Source organism: Pinus tabuliformis, chromosome 1_2, assembly GCF_031772625.1.
Source record: "Pinus tabuliformis cultivar Carrire ecotype Pingquan chromosome 1_2, CPIR1, whole genome shotgun sequence".
In the NCBI taxonomy this organism is placed as follows: Eukaryota; Viridiplantae; Streptophyta; class Pinopsida; order Pinales; family Pinaceae; genus Pinus; species Pinus tabuliformis.
In genome coordinates, this window is record NC_142298.1 from 1,035,400,708 (window position 1) to 1,035,420,450 (window position 19,743).

At 37.4% G+C, this 19,743-nt stretch overlaps 1 protein-coding gene across 1 annotated transcript in view; it reads left to right on the plus strand.

Annotated features, from left to right (window-relative positions):
* LOC149209671 (E3 SUMO-protein ligase SIZ1-like) overlaps nt 1-19,743 on the plus strand; it is a 117,428-nt gene that overhangs the window by 78,515 nt on the left and 19,170 nt on the right. The window contains 2 exon segments of the mRNA XM_089396459.1: nt 4,711-4,784; nt 5,468-5,575. Of these exon segments, the coding sequence (XP_089252585.1) occupies nt 4,711-4,784; nt 5,468-5,575 (182 nt within the window).

Sequence of the window (19,743 nt, forward strand, 5' to 3'; positions counted from 1 at the left end):
AGTTTTTTCTGGGGGATCCTCCTGTTACCAAGTGTAACACTAATCTCTCACACTGATCTCACGCCCTGTAAAACTGCACAATCCTCAAGGAACCTTGATCCTTTTGCTTGGATGATTTTCCTTTATAGGAAAAACCCATCCAATTGATAGTACACTGCCCTTCCTCTGATCTCAACTGGGTCTTTCTCTGAACTGACATGCATGAGTTATTTATGAGAGAATATTCAGTTATTTGAAGTGCAACAGTTACATGCATGCAAGCATTAACTAACTGAACTCACATTAATTTAAACAAACTGTTTAAATCAATTATAACTGGATTTGTCTCAGTTAACTGAGCCAATTAAGTACAATTAAATTAGAACTCATCTTTATCTCTTTAACTGATGGATAAATTCCTCAATTAATAGATAAACAGTTGCATGTCCTCACATAGACTTCAAGTTTGTTTTTCCTTAACTAATTAACTCAAGATGAATTAATTAATTAATTTACAAACTGCTGTTAATATCAAATTCGAATTTTACTTCCTATTTTTAGTCCAGGGACTGTTTAAAATAGGAATCCATCCTGAACTGCTAAAAATAACAATTCTATTTTTAGCACTTCCATTTTTCATTCTCTGTTGCCCAATCCAGCACTGGTACCCAAACTGCTATTTTTAGCATTTCTTGTTGCCATTTTTCAACAGATCGAGCAAAGAATTGTGATATAAATCACTGTTGATAATATCGGCGATATATCGCCGAATATCGGAAATATCGCGATATTTTCGGCGAGCCGATATATCGCCCCGAAAATATCGCGCGATTTCCGAAATATCGGCGATATTTTCGAAAATATCGCGCGACGATCTAAAATATCGCCGGGCGTGTTTTTCCGCGGCTACAAAAAACGAAAATTGGTTTTTTTTCTTCATTTCTGTTTCTGAGTGTTGGAGAAGAAAGGGAAAGAGTTTTGTGGTGCTTGTCAAGGAGGGTTTGAAGATCAAACGACGATTATCACCACCAATTAAGATATTTTTGTGGATCAAAGATTGAAGAATAGTGAGTCAAACTTCATTTCTTCCATTAGCAGGTATGTTCTTAAAAAGCCCTATGTTAATGATTTTTTCATAGATTTAGGGTTATGCTTGCTTGCCTCTTTGCCTACCAACATTTTGTTTCTTTGTTTTTTTCCATTTGCTATGATTTTCATGCCCATGAACCAATGCAAGGGTTTTCTCCATATTTGGACAGCAAGCTTCATTTTTTTTTTTCAACTTTCTTATGCACCCTCTTATTGCCATTTTTCATTCACATTGCAAAATGCAAATAATGTAGTAATTTTTTTTGAATGAGGTTGTTATTACTTATTATTTTTTCATTTTGTGTTGGGGGGTTTAATGCCAATTTTTTGTTTTTTTTGTGCCCTAGGTTTGAATTAGTTCACTACAAATGTCAAATATGCCAAAAGCCTTGGACCCATTTTGGGAGTATGGGGAGGCTGTTGGTGGGGCAAATCAGGCATATATATCATGCAACTTGTGTGGGACCAAGATGTCAGGAGGGATTACACGATTGAAATACCATCTGGCTAAACTCTCTGCATATGATGCAGATGTGATGCCTTGTATGGTTTCTAGTGCAGAGGTTATACAAAAAGCTCGTGAAGCAATTGCTGAACAAGACATAAAGAAAGTTGCTAGGGAGAGGCCAATGGTCTCAGATAGATAGCTGCTAGTTTTATTTGTTTTGCAACTTTTGCTACATATAAGTTTATAACTCATGATGATGAAATACTTTTAAAATATGTGATGTTGTTTTGTTTGAGTCATTGATTGGACAATTGTCACTATCAGGGATCAGCAGGATATGTGATGTTATTTTGTTTGAGTCCTTGATTGGGCAATTATCAATTTATCACTATCAGGGATCAGTAGGATATGTGATGTTATTTTGTTTGAGTCCTTGATTGGACAATTATCAGGGATCAGCAGGATTTGGTATCGCCTTTGAAGTTTGATGTATCATTTCTATTTGACATCTTATATATCAATGCCTTCTTCATATTTATGTGCCAATGTGTTTAGTTCATGTTGTTATTGCTTTATATGTTTAGAAATCTGAAAAAAATGAATATATTATGCATTTTTTATGCTTGCCGATATTTGCCGATATTTTTGCCGATATTGCCGATAAGATATTTTCTGGACCCTCGCCGATATTTTACCGATACCGATATTATCAACACTGATATAAATATATAATTCCCAATGTTTAATTGTAAATCAGTTATGTCACATTGCTTTGTGTTCTACTGGTCTAATTTTTCAATTATATTTGACTCAAGAATCACCAGTTAGTTTGTGAGTTTAGGATTTATATATTTTTTCTCGGTGGGTGATATAGAAATAGTAACATCTTTTCCTGCCAAAGTCACCTTAATTCTGAATAGCACTGGAGCATAGCTATCTGAAGTTTTGGAAAATCTTCCTTTCCTTTTTGTTTGACTCCATTCCTTTCTCCTCTGTGATTGACTCCATTTATTCTTCCCTCAACACCTGTAATGTTAAGCTTAATGCTTTATGGTATAAGTGTTATTTTAGTTTTAAAAGATAATTTTACACTTGGTCCTGTTTTTTCTTTGGAAGTATATATATTATATATGTGTGTGTGTTTAACTTGAATATAACCCTTTTATATCAACCTAGATCACCATTCACCTTTCTAATTAAGTGTCTTGGTTCTTGTATAACCAACAGACTATAAAATGGTGACGCATGAATGTTGTGATTGACAACCTTTGATTTATGGAGGATATGATCTTTTTAACACTTAATTCTTTATTATAATTAGATCTCTTTAATTCCTTGAAATTGATGGCTTGAAACAACGACTAGCACTGTAATTAAATGTTAAATGCGACAACCTTTTGATTAAATATGAACCAACAGTACAGATTCTCCTCAGGTCACAAACTATATTCATTGGCTATCAACACCATTGATTTGGTAGTTATGTGGCATTGATTTGGAATGGTGCCAGGTGGCTCCCTTTGCAGGTAATCAGATATTCGACTCGGATTTTTATTATGGTTTGAAATTGCTGCGAGTCTGCGACTATGATTGTAAGATGCAACGATGGTGGCTGTAGGAGGGGACAACAGCTGAAGGATTAGCCGCTAGTGCGTGGCCCGAAATCCGAGAAATGGCGGCATGGGAGAAGCGAGCTGTCTATGGGCTGCAGGATGCTGTGTATAGCAGAGACAACACTGTGCAAGAAATATGGCGGCTTCTTGTGGCGGCAGGATGCTGTGTACAGCGGGGGCAACACTGCAACAATATGGCGGCTTGCTGCGGTGGCAGGATGCCGTGTACGTTGGTGGCAAGGACACTGTGCAACAAAGATGGCAGCTTGGCAGACGCGCAGGATGGTGGCTGCTTGCTAGATGGTTGTTGTGACAGCAGTCGACGGTTGCACGATAGCCACAGTTCGACAACTTTTTTTTTAATTATTTTTTTTTCAATTCTTTTATATATAATCTTGTTTTATTTTTCTTCTATTTTTTTAATATAATCCTTTTTTTAAATTATATATATTTTTATATTTAATATATTTTTATTTTTAGTTTTTTCTCTTTTAATGGCCAAAAGGTTGACGGTATAATGGAGAACCTCCAAAAGCTTTGTGTAGCTAAAAGCCTCAATCACAATGGCAACGAACTTGATGAAGGGTTGATGGCCAAAGGCCAGATCAGATTGGCTAATGGCTGTGAGTGGAGAACGATGCTCTGATACCAATGTAATGAACAAAGTTCATACCCAACGTAATATTGAAAATATATGGAATATGTAATTATCCATTATAGGATTATACATATATTTATATATAAGAAATGTTGAATGTACAGAAATATAATATGTTATGGTTACAAATGGAGCCCTGCTTATATACTAGGCAAGGTTCCTTTTCATGAATAATCATGTCCTTCAAGACATGTCTCTTCAATATGCTAATTATTTATTAATTATTACTTATATATTATGTTCATAACAAGTTACAACCAGTTGAATTTGGTAAAGAGTTTATATGGTTCCTATAGTTTTCGGTTGCACAACTAATGAAGCTCTATTTTGAATGTTGAAAATGGTAAATGTTTTATAAAGTAAACAAGTAGGAATCTGTAGGACTATGAGGAGGTAAGAGGAGAGGAAAGCAAAGACAACTGATCAAATGTAAGGGTAGAGATCTGTTAGGGAATTTGTATGTTAGGCAAGGTTAGTCAGGCATAGTAAATAATGTCCTGTGGCATAAAAGTTTCATTTGTATATTTCATTGCCAGGGTTTACAACCTTTTGGAAGTGATCTTTGGCGAGGTTAGTCAGACTTAACACATAATATCCTGGGGCATAAAAGTTTCCTTTGTATATTTTATTGCCAGGGTTTACAACATCGAAATCATGAAGTGTTTTTCCATCTTCATGGAAATATCTAATGAAGTCACTTACATTCACATATCCAGATCTGCAAGGACCTTAAGGATTTTGTATTTGGATGGATTTTCTTGCTTCAAACTTTCATAGATTACCTATTTTGAATGGAGAGACACTTAATTTTGTTTTGTTTTTATACTCACTTATATTGGATCCAACTACACGTAAAGTTAGTGAATCGATTATTATTCTTTTTTCATTAGTCTGCGCTGAAATTTTGGATGATTTTTCTACAGGAATTGCAGTTCGGGTGACAAACAGACCAGCTCCTCAATTACTTGGAGCCAATGGTCGTGATGATGGTCCAGGAGTGAGTATATTTCATTGCACACACTTTTATTATTCTCTATAATAGCTTTTAATTGGAAAACATTCATTGTTAATATTTTAGATCCGCAAAACTAGGTACCTGACATTGTTTAATGAATATGTTTTTTCTTAGTTAACTTTTTCTTGAGCTACTTTATTTAATAAGATATTTCAATCATTTATACATTAATTTCAATGATGGGATGCCTTTGCTTCATTAAACTCGCTTTTCTTTGATTAACCTTCTCTTCTGAAGTACGCTTATGCTGGAATGTGGTTAATGTTCAATTTTTGATATACGGAGAACCTGCACAATTGAACTGTGCATCTGTTATGCATCATTTCCTTATGATCAGGCTGTTGATGTGTATACTGAGTATGCATAATGACAGGGCAAATCTTTGCCTTCTACATGTTGTATCTATTTCATTGATGCCATGTTTCTGCTAAGTGTGTGGACTGAGTTGCTTTTGTTGTCTGGTCAATGGTTGACCGAATGGATTATTCTTGCCAACAATGTGGAAATAATATACAATGTGATAATTTGATCCTTCATTTGTTCACCTTGCTTCCAATTATTTTCTTTGTGTCTTCAATGGTGCTGATTCCTATTCATCCTTGACTTGTCTTGTTGAAATTGTATCGTTTCAAAATTTTAACCTGCTCTTATCCATTTTGTTATAGATCACAGCTTGCAGTAGGGAGGGGTCAAATAGAATATCATTACAAGCATATGATTCCCGGCCTTTTGTTTTAGGAGTAAGAATCATTCGACGTCGGACTGTTGAACAGGTAGATTGATTTACTTTTTTGAAATCATCTTTAGTGATATCGAAATTTTCTTCATTAAAATAAGGATATTCTTTACACCATTCTAGTAATTTTGTTGCTATTTCCTTGTAAAATCCAACAGAAAATAGTAGTGTGTATTCTGCTTAGAATTATTTTTGCTTAATATATCCCTAATATGCACACACTTTGACAATTGTTATATTGCTTTCAGTGATTTCACCCACGTTTCTAAATCAACTGCCCCAGTATGTTCTGAACTGATTCCTTTATATCAATCTCTTACATTACTTGTAATATATGCTACAAAATCAACTGTGGTAGAGATTATTCTCTCTTTTTGCTACTCAAAGCAGTTCTCTCATTTGCCTCCACTCTAATGATCTACTATTTCAAAACGCTTTGTAAAGCTTTGTGAATAAAATGCTTTACATCGCTATTAATTAATGCTGTACATGCATTTTATACAAAAAAGGGTTGGTATAGCAGCATCCACAAGCATGGGGATGATATTGAAAAGACCTGATCAACTATTTAAAATGTTTCCATCCTGGGCAAAAAATAATGAGAGCCATTGAAATTGAGCAGTCTAATAAACTGTAGCATAAACCTATTGAAATATGTAACAAGGTTCGGTCTTCATAATGACATATGTAATCATGATTTAATGTATTTAATGAAAAGAGAAAGATAAATTTATTATTGTTATTTTTGAGGCACGGGTTTCATGCTCAAGGGAGATTTATCTTTTAGATCAAGCACCCATTGAGTGCTTCTAGGGCTTGTCATTGAGTTTACAAGTCAATTGAGTCATTGTCATGTATGAAAGACCCTTTTGGGCATTTTACATATTGTAAGGAAAATTTATTTGAGTCAAAAGAAAGTCAAAAGACCCTCCAAGACCTCGTCATGGTGCAAAGATCAAGTCGGCCTACATGAAGGGACAAGTCGGCCTAAAGATAGCAATTCGTACCCCCAAAAGCCTATATATAAGAAAGAACTTGACCTCATTTGAATACACTCTCAAGCAATTTCAATTTCGTCAAGATAGAAGCTGGAAAAGGATGAAGAAGGAGAAGAAGAACAAGTTCAAAGTTTTTGGGCCTCTCTCTCTTTTGTTAGGGTTTCTATAGTCATTGGGCAAGATGAAATTCCGAAGCTTCTTCCAAGCTGTGAAGCTGCAAGATCAAAGCTGTGAAGCTACTTCTAGGTCGAAGCTGTGAAGTTGCTAGGTTGACGCTGTGAAGATGCTTCTAGGTCGAAGATGTGAAGCTGCTAGGTTGACTCTGCTGAAGTTGCATCAAGGTCGAAGTTGATGAAGCTGCTAGGTCAAAGTTGTAGAAATTGTTGTTGGGGTCGAAGTTGTTGGAGAAATTGCTGGAAGGTCGAAGTTGATGAAGATGCTAGGTCAAAGTTGTAGAAATTGTCGCTGGGGTCGAAGTTGTTGGAGAAATTGCTGGAAGGTCGAAGTTTGTTGCTGGAAGCTGTTCAAGAAGGAAAGTTGACGTGGTCTTAGAGAGTCTTGGTCAAGGGTCATAAGTCTTGGAATTCGTCAATTGAAGTTCTATAAGAAGAGAATACTTCTGGTGGGTTTTCCTCTCAGTTGGAGAGGTTTTGGCCTTGGCTGATCGCCTACATCTTGTGTCCTATTGTCTCATTATTCTATATGATTTGGTAGCCGTTTGATGATAGAGAAGGCTAGTAATAATAAAGGAAAGAAGAAGTTAATCAAGTATAGTAAAAATACATCACAAGCAGTTATCAAAGTAAGAGAAATCACCTACACTTGTTGGCCCCTAGATTTCTCAACATGGTATTAGAGCTAAGGTGACAAGGCAAGGAAAGGCAAGGAAAGACAACTTAAAGAAGAACACTGGAAGGCTGAAGCGCTAGAAGATCATCTAGAGTATCAATCATCAAGAAGGACCATTCATATCAAGGATCATCACATCTCAAAGATAGAAGATTTCAAAACCCTAGCTCATCCAAAGAAGGGTTGTACACTTGAAGCATTGTTGGGAAACTCGCACATCATTATTAAAGAAGAAAGGATCGAAGTAATTTTGGGTATGTTTTGGGCTATTCTTGTTCACATGTGCGAGGAGATTAGGGCTTATTTGTTGTAGCAAAAGTTGAATTATTATAGTCACCTAGGAGGCCAAAAACAAGTGAAACACAAGCCATCTTGAAAGTTGAGTTGCAAAAGAAGAAGCCTCTATTCAAGCGAAGAAGAGAGAAGGGTAAAATCTCTGTATTTCTCCTACATGTGCAAAAACTAGGGTTTTTGTAGTGAAAAAATTGTAGTCAAATTGCAGGGGTCGAAAAAGAGTTTGAATAAGAAACTGCAATTAGGGGAAGGAAAATTTGACTGAAGTTGACTTTGAGAAAGGGAAGCTCATCAAGGAGAAGGCGTTGTCATCATCATCAAGGAACCAAGGTGATCTCCCTCTCTTTGAAGGATCACTTTTGTAGGAAGACATCTTCATCAAGAAGACATCTTCTACTATCAACATCATCATCAAAATCAAGAAGGCATCAAGTTGAAGATATTATCATTAATAAGTATCTTCACAACTAAGTATGTTTATGTCCACATCTGAATCTATCAAAATGACTTCATTTTGCAAGGAAAGCAACAAATTGGTTGGGTCATCAAACTTTCTTGCATGGAAGAAGAGGACAAATTTGATCCTCATAGAAAACGAAGTCATTGAGCATGTTAAGGGTTCAATCACTAAAACTCCAAAGGAAGAAGCTCAAGCTATAGTGATGTACATGGAAGGGGAAGTTAGGGATCAAAGGATCCTTATAGAATCCATCAAAGATTCCTTCATACCATGTGTATTAAAGTTGGAGACATAAAAAAAAATATACGAGAAGCTAGTAGAATTGTTCTCCGTAAGTACTGCAGGAGAAGTGATATCATTAAGACAAGAACTCTACAAGATGAAGATATCAAACGAGATGGAATAGCCTCATACTTTATTAGTGTATCAAAATTGAGAGACCAATTACAAGAGTTGGGAGAAATAATGTTTGATAAAGAAATGACCACCATGGTGCTCAATGCACTACCAGAGGAATGGGGCAATTTTACATCAAACATCTATGGAAAGAAGGTAGCTATACCCCATTCAATGAACTTTAGTCATTATGTAAGATTGAAGAAACCAGATTGAAGGCAAAAGGTGACGTGGGATCAAATGAACAAGTTTAAGCATTTGCTGCCATGGCTAAAAGAAAATGAAAGTTGGGGAAGTTTGGTCCTCAGAAAAAGAAGAAGAATATGGCAAAGATCCAATGCTATGGCTGTTAAGAATATGGGCACTACAAGAGAGATTGTCCAAAGTTCAAGAAGGACAACAAGAGGAAAGAAAGAAATGAGGCTCATATCACTCAAGAAGTGGAAGAACCTGATGAGAAGAAATCCAAAGGAATAGATATTCACTATTAGGGTTTCTCCAATACATAGCAAGGATAAGTGGAAGGTGAAAAGAATTCCACCATGGCAGTCAAGATGAGAAGCATTAATGACGAGATGCATCTTAGTAGAAGATAACATCATATTAGAAGCATATGATTAAAGCAACAACTCGAGACAAAGAAGAAGAATATGGCAAAGATCCAATGCTATGGCTGTTAAGAATATGGGCACTACAAGAGAGATTGTCCAAAGTTCAAGAAGGACAACAAGAGGAAAGAAAGAAATGAGGCTCATATCACTCAAGAAGTGGAAGAACCTGATGAGAAGAAATCCAAAGGGATAGATATTCACTATTAGGGTTTCTCCAATACATAGCAAGGATAAGTGGAAGGTGAAAAGAATTCCACCATGGCAGTCAAGATGAGAAGCATTAATGACGAGATGCATCTTAGTAGAAGATAACATCATATTAGAAGCATATGATTAAAGCAACAACTCCAGACATCCTTATAAAAGCTTGAAAGATAACTGAAGTAGAAGTCTACATGGTTGTAGCAGTCATCATAGAAGGAAGTAGCTCTTGGTAACCTCACTGAAAAACACAAGTAGTACTTATGGTTATAAGAAAGTCATCTAGTGTAGAGCTCATCATACATCATTAGGAAGAAGCATTTGCAAGATGAGGATAATCAAGATCCTCTGTTGTATCTTCGTTCAAAGGTTCACCTCTTGGAAGAAGCAAGTCCCTCGCTGAGAATTCCACCTTGTATGGGATTCATTGTTTGGAAAAATGATGGTATGATGACAAAGGAGTGCAACATGTCAAGATGGTTGAAGTATTCTCAATCAAGAAAAGGAAGCTGCTGAAGGAATCATAGATGACCAAAAGAAGAAAAGAGGTATGTATGCATATGTTTGATAGATTAAGTCCTGTCGTCATATAGTTGCAGATAGCATGGGTGAATACTCTACCTTGTGTATGATCAAAGGAAAAGGATTTCTTTCAAGATGCATGAAGGCATGACTTACATATTGACTAGATGAAATCAACATAATATGTCCTCATATGGAATATGAGGTGGTTGACAAAGATGAAGGAACTGTGGATAGAAGTTCTTGGGAAGCAATATGTGAAGAAAGAAATAAGAGATCATGAAAGATGCAACTACAGGAAGTCAACATCCGACAACTAGAAGAATTGATCATGACATCTCCATGGAGAAGAAAACCGTGATAAGGTCTATATAGAAAGAAGACCCTTGACATATGAAATTTTGGAGATGGGTTTATGAATGTGTATGATGTTGCAGGAAAGCAAGATGTCATTGATGAAAGGCCATCACAAAAGGTAATTTTGATGTCACGTTCATTTTTTATTTTTGATCAACATTTGGATGGGTTAATGCAAGGCTGCTGAAAGGGAGTTGTAGATGTCACGTACAACTAACACTCATGTGGTGGGATGAAAGATCCTAGAGGAAACATGATGTGGAAGAGGTAGTTGTATGAAGGAAAGCCAGATGTGGACTAGAAGACCACTTTCCGATAAAAAGAAGGATGACATGATTGACTTGAGGAAAGTGATGGATGGCTTGTGCCCTACGAAAAGAAGAAGGCTCCACAATTTTTGAAGATGAATTTCATGACATTGAAAGGAGGAGCTCTACAAGCAGCTGAATGTCCCATGATCTCCACCTAGAGAAGAAAGATGCTGTTGGAAACAAGTTCTTGGTTAAGAAAGAGCTTGGAAAACTCCCTGGATAAGAGGGAACTTGGGTACATTCCTTTTGTAGGAATGGGTGCATTCCCTTTATCGAAGTAAAGGCAAAGGCTAGACAAGCGAAGACGAATCTAGATTCTAGATGGTTGATGCTGAAATAATTAATCATTGATGTACAATGGATGCCATATCTATCTTGATTTATGTAAAAATATGCATGTTTTCATGTCTTCTACAACTAATTTGGTATTTTGGATGTTTTTTTTTTAAATAAATGCAATATATATATATATATATATATATATATATATATTAGATGCTTTCGAGCAAGGTTACTTGGGAGCGGGGAGCGACATTTTCAAAAGCTCCCAGTTTGGGATATATTTTTATATATTTTGATGCATATATGTCAACACAAGCATGTGGATTGATGAATTAGATATAAAACCCATAAAAACATGGATTGAACCATAGAACATTAATCATCTAGAAGTTATAATCTTCATCAACCATGTCCACAAGTTAGTAACATACAACATATCGAGTCACATGATTCATCAATCCGATATTTGCCTATTTTTAAACATATTTTTATGGTATCCTAATTTTGCCGATGTTTGTTGATTTTTTACCGATATTTTCTCGATTTTTTTGGTTCTCTCGACTCTTGCCAATTTTATCCTGATTTCGTTGTTCACAACATTGATAAAAAGTACTAGAAACTAGAAAAGACAAGTAAATCTATTATCTACTACTTGACCCCCTTGCCCTGAGAAATTTCTAATTTCTTGTCTTGTGCTTTATTGGGAGTCTCCTGTTGGATAGTCGAACGACCTTGGTGCTCTTGATCATTGGGAGTCTGCCCTAAAAAGAGGACTTGGTGCTCTTGATTAAATACAAGTTCCATACCCTACTACATGACAAAATCCAATGGAAACATTGCAATGCCCCACAATCCTGAAATTTTGAAAAAATGACAAGTCTGCTGGAGTTTGAGTGAGATCTAAAATTCTACTTTCTCCATATGAAATCCAATGAGGTCGAAACCACTCTCAAACATAATGATTCATTTCATGGTAACATTAAAAATTTAAGTAAATGGATGAAAATGAAAGATAAAGGAGAGTGCCACTTTTACTTTAAGAATTTAACATTACCATGAACTGCATATCACCACTAGGGCCATAGGATTGAACATTAGGTTGCTACATTCAAGACAATTTGTAATAGCTCCCTCTATCACTCCTTAAAGGTCAGGGAGTGAAATTTGTTTTAGGGAGTGTGCTCCCAAAATTCGATCCCACAGGGAGTGAATTCGGGAGCATGTTCCCAAGGTCTCTCTCGATGCGCTCTTGACCCAAGCGCGGTTCGGGAGCGGATTCGACTTGGGGGGGTGGGGCACTCCCCCGCAACCATGGTTTCGAGACGCTTCACTTCCTAGATTTTTGGGAAGTGATGCTTCCACAGATTCGCTTCCAAAAAACGTCCTTGCTTCGTGCAACATTGGTTCAGATTGATAAGCATCATAAATCATCATCATCATAACCAACATTGTCAATTACGAAATAGCAAGGCCTTGACTAACAACTTAACTCTCCGCTAGATTAGAGCACAAGTTGGGAGGCATACATTTGGACACCACACAACTGCCTCTCAAGGCACGTACCCAATTCAAATGTTCACCAAGCATGTCCTTACAGGACTATTCTTATCTTGGTTTCACAATCCTCGAAGAATATTGATCCTCTTCGACTACTCTTATATTGGATACCTTGCCCTATCCTCAAAGAGTATTGGTCCTCGGGACTACTCCTATATTGGATTCCCAATCCTCATGGAGTATTGGTCCCCGATGCTTAGCCAATCCTCCTATCTCTTTACCAGCGCCTTAACTAGACTTGCGGCTGTTAGTCATAGCCTAGTGCATGACACGTGGAGAATACGGTGTCCCTCATCACTCCCTCTCAACCAGGGAGGAGATCCTTACTCCCTCTCAACCGGAGAGACATAACCATAAGCTTCAACTTATCTTACTCATCAACTACTTATTATTCCCTGGAGATCTTAGTAGTACCTTGTAGGGCTTCTAGATCTTTGCAGGGCTTTTCGGCTCCTTATAGTATCACATCATATCGAACTTTGACCTTCTTGGATGTTGACAATCATCATGCAACTTTGTCATCAAATGGTTCATCTATCGTCTTGAAGGAGGCAAACGTCCTCACAAATGCTAGCACATGCCTTCTATCCTTCGTAACAAAGTTCTGCATCATATTCTTCAATAAGTCATATCAACTTTCCAAATATCAATCCTTCCCTCATGCTCTTGCAAGCCATCATCAGTGCTGTCCACTCAATCCATGTGCTCCCAAATCGAATTAAACAACTGCTGGTCCAATATCATCAAACAAGTTATCTTAACTGCTATCTTTCTAGCTTCTTCACATACTTCTGCAATAAGTCTTTTCAGGAAGCCAAACCATATCCCATCATTATCAAAGTTGCCAAATCACAATAGCTTCTAGTCAAGGTGTGGGATTCTTCAAAATCCCTCTGCTTGCTCCCTCTGAGGTCAACATTCCTTTGCATGGTCTATCTTCATATTACAACAGAGTTCTGCTTCATGCTCTTCAACTTTTAATCATCAATCAATGTGTTCCAAGCTTCAATAAATATTGTATCGATCAGGGTCTTTATAGCTCCCTCTTTCCATCCGAGGTAAGCGAACTTCATGCCTTTTAATCAACTTATTTGATGCAAGCTTCCTGCACACATCTTACCTCTGTTCAAGTGAAGGATTCAAGGAACATACGGACGAAGAAGTAGAGGAATACTTGCTTGGGATCTGTGATTTGGTACAAAAGTCTGAGGCATAAAATCAGCAGCATAATTCATACTCTGTGACAATCTTCTCTGTATTCCAAAGCCGAGATCTCTGAAGACTTTCCTGTGTTGAGTGCTGAAATCTCTGAGGCTAATTTCTGTATATAGGGCTGAGATCCCGAAGGTACTTCTCTGTGGAATAGGAGCAGATCATATGTGATTTATCTCTGTGCTATTGGGCCACATTCCTGTGCAAAAAGAGAACTCAATTCTCTGTGCCATCTCTAGTTTATACTCTTGTGCAAGACAAAATTCGAGCTTCCTTATTCCTGTGGAAAGAGGACAAGTGCAAGTTCATGATCCAAGTCATATAACCTGTGCAAAGTTCATTAAACAAGAAATCTGAATTAGAAACAAGTCCAAACAGTTATTCATCCGTCTCCAAGTAAACATTGTCTGAGCATACCAAAAAACAAAGTACCTAAGGCTCTTTATCTCCATGTGAGATCTGAAGGTTATTCATGTCAGTAATATAAGCAAGGTTTATGGTATCTCTGAAACAGTGTTTAGTTTATGGATCTTATAATGTAAAGTTTATGGCACCTGAAGATTATGACTCCTGTAATACAAAGACAAAGACCTGGAGTACTTTGTCACCATGTTTGAGGCTATACACATTGCAGCTCTCTCCTCTATGATATACATCCGAACTCTTCTGAGAAGGCCGAGATACATAGCCAGAAGTCGACCTGATATTTGTTTGAATATTAAAGATTGAAAGGGCATTTGTCTAAGTTGAATTTGAAATTTGTCACGTAGGAGACTTGTTGTCAAACATTACAAGAGGGCAAATAACATTCTCAAATGAAATCTACAGAGCTCAACATTGATAAGTAAAATCACCTGAAGTATTCATTGAATCTGATCAAACATATCATGACCCTTGCAAACCAGAAGTGACATATATGTCTAAGGCTTTATGAAAAACAGGATATCAATAACTTGATGCATCGTATATACTGTTGAAAAGAAAGATTTACCGTGATGCAAGAAGTGCAACTTCCAACGAAAAGAGGCCAATCTCCTCTTCAATGTCAAGTATCAAAACTACAATGTTACAAGCCAAGGATATTGGAGTAATAGTTGATGCCAAAGTCTCTTGAATATTGAGATCTACCATGATGAAATACAATGATTGCTTGGCTTGATGAAGTCAAGATTAACTGTCGATTAAATCAATGACGTAAGAAATCTAGGGTCTTGGCATTTGGGCACTTGCAGATTAAGAGTCTAGGGTTTACAAAACCCTAACAAGTTGAGAAGCAACTAAAAAGAAAAGAAGAGATATCCACAAGCCCAATACTTGATGTAAGGGAATTATGAGGACTTCTTAAACAAGCTTGGGCTTGTGGATATCTCCTCCCATTTTGAGAGGAAGTGAGGATGGACACCTTTGCTCTCAATGTATCATGTATTGTGGCCAACACGAACAACCGTAAGTCATGTACATGAACACAGATAGGGAGAATGGTGGATTGGATAAGCATCATGGATTGACATTCTTGAGATATGTACTTTGACCAGGACTAACAATTGTAAGTCAAGTACATTGATCTAATATAAGAATGGTCCAGAGGACTGACATTTCCTTGTGTCAAGTATTGTGACAATGGATTAGGAAATGGTCATGTGAGGACATACTTTGGTGAACCTAGGTGGAGTATGTGCCTCGAAGAGGCGGTGGTGTCCTATTGAATGCCTCCCAACATTGTGCTCTGATCTAGTGGAGAGATAGAGCTTACTTGTCAAGGCCTTGGTATTTTGACAATGTTGGTTATGATGATGTTATCATCATTGATGCTTATCAATATAGATCCTTTCTTATAGAAGTCTTCAACTTGAGAATATCTCGATGAGTCATTATGAATACCTCCTTAGTTAAGAGGGAGTGTTGAAGTTGTAACTAGGTTCGGTATTCATGATTGTCATTGTATCATTATGTATTTTATGTAAAAACAAAAGAAAGAAATTTAATATTTATTAGCATGTTCTTTAGCTTTCTTTTGGTCAAAAGAAAAATGTAAAAGGACATGTTCTTCATGACCCTTGTAAAAGAAGCAAATTTGAATGTTTGAAAAGCATAATTTGTCCTCCACTTTGCCATGTCAGCCTGCCCAAAAGATGTGTGTCCTTTCAGATGAAGGAACAACTATATATTGGTACCTATCCTCCACCATTTGGAAAGCAATTTGGTGGTCATGTGGAAGCAAAATTTAGATGTCTTTGGCATATATTTCTGTGGTATACAAACTTACCAAGGCACCATAATCTTTGAAGAATGTGAGCTAAAGGAGGATTGTATTTTCTGTGAAGGGCGAGCTATAGGAGGACTGTAATTTCTGTAAATTGCGAGCTACAGGGGAACTGTAATCTCTGTGAAGTGCGAGCTACAGGAGGACTGTAATTTCTGTGTAATGCGAGCTACAGGAAGACTACTATTTGTGTGGGACAAGGAACCTAAAGGACAGACATGTGGCAGATTGGTTGACTATCTTGTGGAAAAAATGGCAGAGTTTGGAGGGTTGACTTGGCACTTTGATCACTGATTAGTTCAACTTGGATTTCTCTTGTTGACAAAGAATCTATAAGGAAAGGATTGATGGGTTTTCCCCTTAGTGTGTTTTTCCCTAGCCTTTGGCCTCATTTTTGGCGTCTCTTATCTTTTTGTGCATTGTATTTGTATAATTGCTTGATGACCTAATGAATAAAGAAAATACTAAAGAAAAAACATATATAAACAATCACAAGTAATTATCATGTTCATGAATTCTAGCTTTCAAACGAATTTCAACTTGAACTAGCGATGTCACAAAGAGTGCCTTAACAGTGCAACCTATTACCAACTGATTTACACCTTGAGCGCTTTAGTCCATAATGTATTATTATTTATTCCTTATATTAATTCTTTTACATACATAAGCACCACGTAACATCCACACCATAAACCTATCCCTTCATGGGGTGCTCATACATATTCACCAATCATTCGTTGTCCTTGAGCTTCAAGCTAGGAACCATCTACATTATATACATATGGAGTCAATTAACTTAGCTCACATGGCTTGTCACTTGACCCATAACCTCATTATTTGAAGAACACATGATTAACACACTATAATTCATGGGTCCTAACCAAGATATTGCAAGTGTTTTTGAGCATATAACACATCAAGGAGCACACCATTTGGTAAAAAGACAATGATTGATTTATGTTTAGTGAAATCGTTGTTGAACAAGTTACAAAACCCCTAATTTAGAAAGCCAAAGTGTTGGATGATATTGATTCCTCCTCAAAGTGGGTTGTGGAGACTTGACCAATGATATTTTACAATAAAGACCTATCTTGCATGCTTGGACTTGTTACCCAATGGGTTACCCCCTAGGAGAAAACATTTTCTCTTATTTTGGACAACTATCTAGCCAACAACCATACACATTTGCTTGATGATGATGATGATGATATGCCAACTCCTCCACCATCTGCACCATTCATTTACACCTCTCACCATCTGACATTGCTCTTGAATAAAGGTGGCCTACCACTCAACAAGTACTTTGATCATCGTGCAATTGGTTGGTTTTACTTGATGTTTTGGGAATTTAGTATCAATAAAGGGGTGATCTGGATGATTGACCGATCTTGATTGTAAAGTTGTTCTCTCACCTTATTTGGGGGTTAATCTTTAGCCCTAGTCTAGTGGGATCTTCCTTAAAGCCTTAGGGTTATAAGAGGTGCACTACTTGGAAAACCTAGATTGAAATAGCGTGTTCATTCTCCCTTTTCCATACTTAACACTTTCCATATCACATTATTAGCCCTTGATACCATCTCCATTCTTTAGGTTTGTCATTAGTTCATTGGGTGTTGGGACTCTTTTATCGACATCCTTGAGTAGGGCTAGAAAACATTGTCCTGGAGGTTGATGTAGCTAAAAGAATGGAAAAGTATGATATGGCCACAATGAAAGAAAAGAAAATAAAAAAGCAAAGGATGGTCATGACATAAGTTAGTGCATTGGCAAAAGCCTAGCATGAGCACTACCCTCCTCATTAGCCATCACTTTGTTCCTGAGCACTTGATGCTCCATCTCATCAAAAGGTACCCTTGCATGTATCAATCTTGATGAGCGATAAACTATCACATCTTAAGGGGTAAATTAAATGCTATATAATAAAGAGAAAACTTTGATCCTAAAGCTTTGCACCAAAATACAAAGCATTATCAATAAGAAGTAAAAGGTGCACCATAGGGGTGGAAAAAGCAGGCCGTGCAAGGTAACTCATGAGTGCATGGTTGCTCCCTCCATTACATCTATGCACTCAGGATGTGGACTCCCACTAGCTGGTCCCCTGACCATGGCACTTGGCCATGAAATCTTTACTTTGCATTCACTTACACCAACACCTATTGATTTAAGGGTTAGCCTTGGAAATGCCACCTCTCCTTTGGGGCTGGAAGCACCTAATAGGGTTCACTACCTAACCACCCCTACAAAGGTGGGGAACACCTTTACGAGACATCGTCTAGTAAGATATTTGAAGGTGACCCCAGTTTGAAGTATTGATATGCCCTGGGCCTCAACACTCGAGTATGGTCCACTTATTTATGAACTTAATCTCTAATGAATGGTTGCTTTCACTTGAGTTCGAGTTGCTTTTGCATAGGTGGTCTAGAGTAACAAAGGCCTTTAGGGCATCCCACTCCACACGATGCCCATGCCATCTATTACATTACAGAGAGCATGTTGACTCAACAGATGCAATGTTGCCTAGTTTTGGTAGAGTGTTGGGCCTTTTGATGACTTGACTAGTTGATATACATCCCAAAGCATCCCCAAGAGCCAAAATGCTGGGCTTTTCTTGCTTAGCATGGAGAATCTTTGATGATTTAGTAGTGGACCCAACATGCACCTAGGCTGGCCTTGATGCTACTTGATGGGCATGCCATGATCCAAGGCCCAGATGAGGATGGCCATCCTTAGGGTGATGGAGGAGGGCTTCTTGCACTTGATGGAGCCTTAATAGTAAAGAAGGGACACAACTTGTTGCTCACTGTACACCCATGGAGATGATACGCACCCACAGTTGGATTTTGGACCCTTGGAGCTGCTTTGATACTTGATTTGGGGATTTTCCTCAAATGGAGGATGATCATGATGCTTGGAGACATTTTCAGCCTTGTCTTTGCCTTGATGGAGCATTTGGAGCCCTAAAAGAGCATGACGTCATCACTTTTTTAGGTCTATGGCTCACACGTGTGGGCTTATCTTGGCATATTTTGTTGTAAAGCTAGTGGGTTGGCTTGTAACCCAATTTTACTTTTTGTCCACTCAAAAATAAAACTTATGTAGGGGCTTTTAGTTAGAAATTAGAAGAGGTAGACCTCATATAAATAGAGGATCACCTCTCTCATTTTGTTCATCATCAATTGTGGAAAACTCTTCCTCTCTTAGAGAACTCAACCTATCAATTTGTACTTGGCTGCTTTATGGAGATGTGGTCGTATGTGGATTGTTGGCTACTGGAGACTAGTGCTTGTTGTGGAGTCATCATTTTGGGATAAAGAAGGCTTGTCCTTGGATAAATTGTGAGTACTTTTTGTTGAATATCTTTTATGATTATTGCATGTAATGTATTGCTAGGGTTTCTATGTTCCATATCTAAATGCTTATATCTATATGAAATGCTTGGTAAATTTTGCATGCTTTAATTTTATACCCTAGAACTCCCTAGAGAACTTCCTAGGGAGCTTTTCTTTGGTAAATTTATTCCCTCTTAAAGTGATAGTTAGGGTTAGCATGGTAAAAGTCCTTAAGGCTCCCATCACCCAAGTAGATAGAAGGCATTGACATCCATCTTGGTGATCTGATCAAAACTCATAAAACTGTTGTCTCCTAGAATTTCAACCCATCAAGGCAAGTCGCTAGGTTTAGGGTTTCAAGTTGACTTCAACTAGGGGTTGGACAGTGAGCTGATTTGAAGTTGTTCATCTTGCTTGGCCTCAAAACATTAAACTCTAGCATTTTGCATGGTTGAAAGTGCTTCTTGAGGGCTGACATCATCAATCATAGACAATTCAAGGGCTTGAAAAACCTTAATTCTGCATTAAGGCTTCAACTTAGGATCATTTGAAGGTTTCTTGCT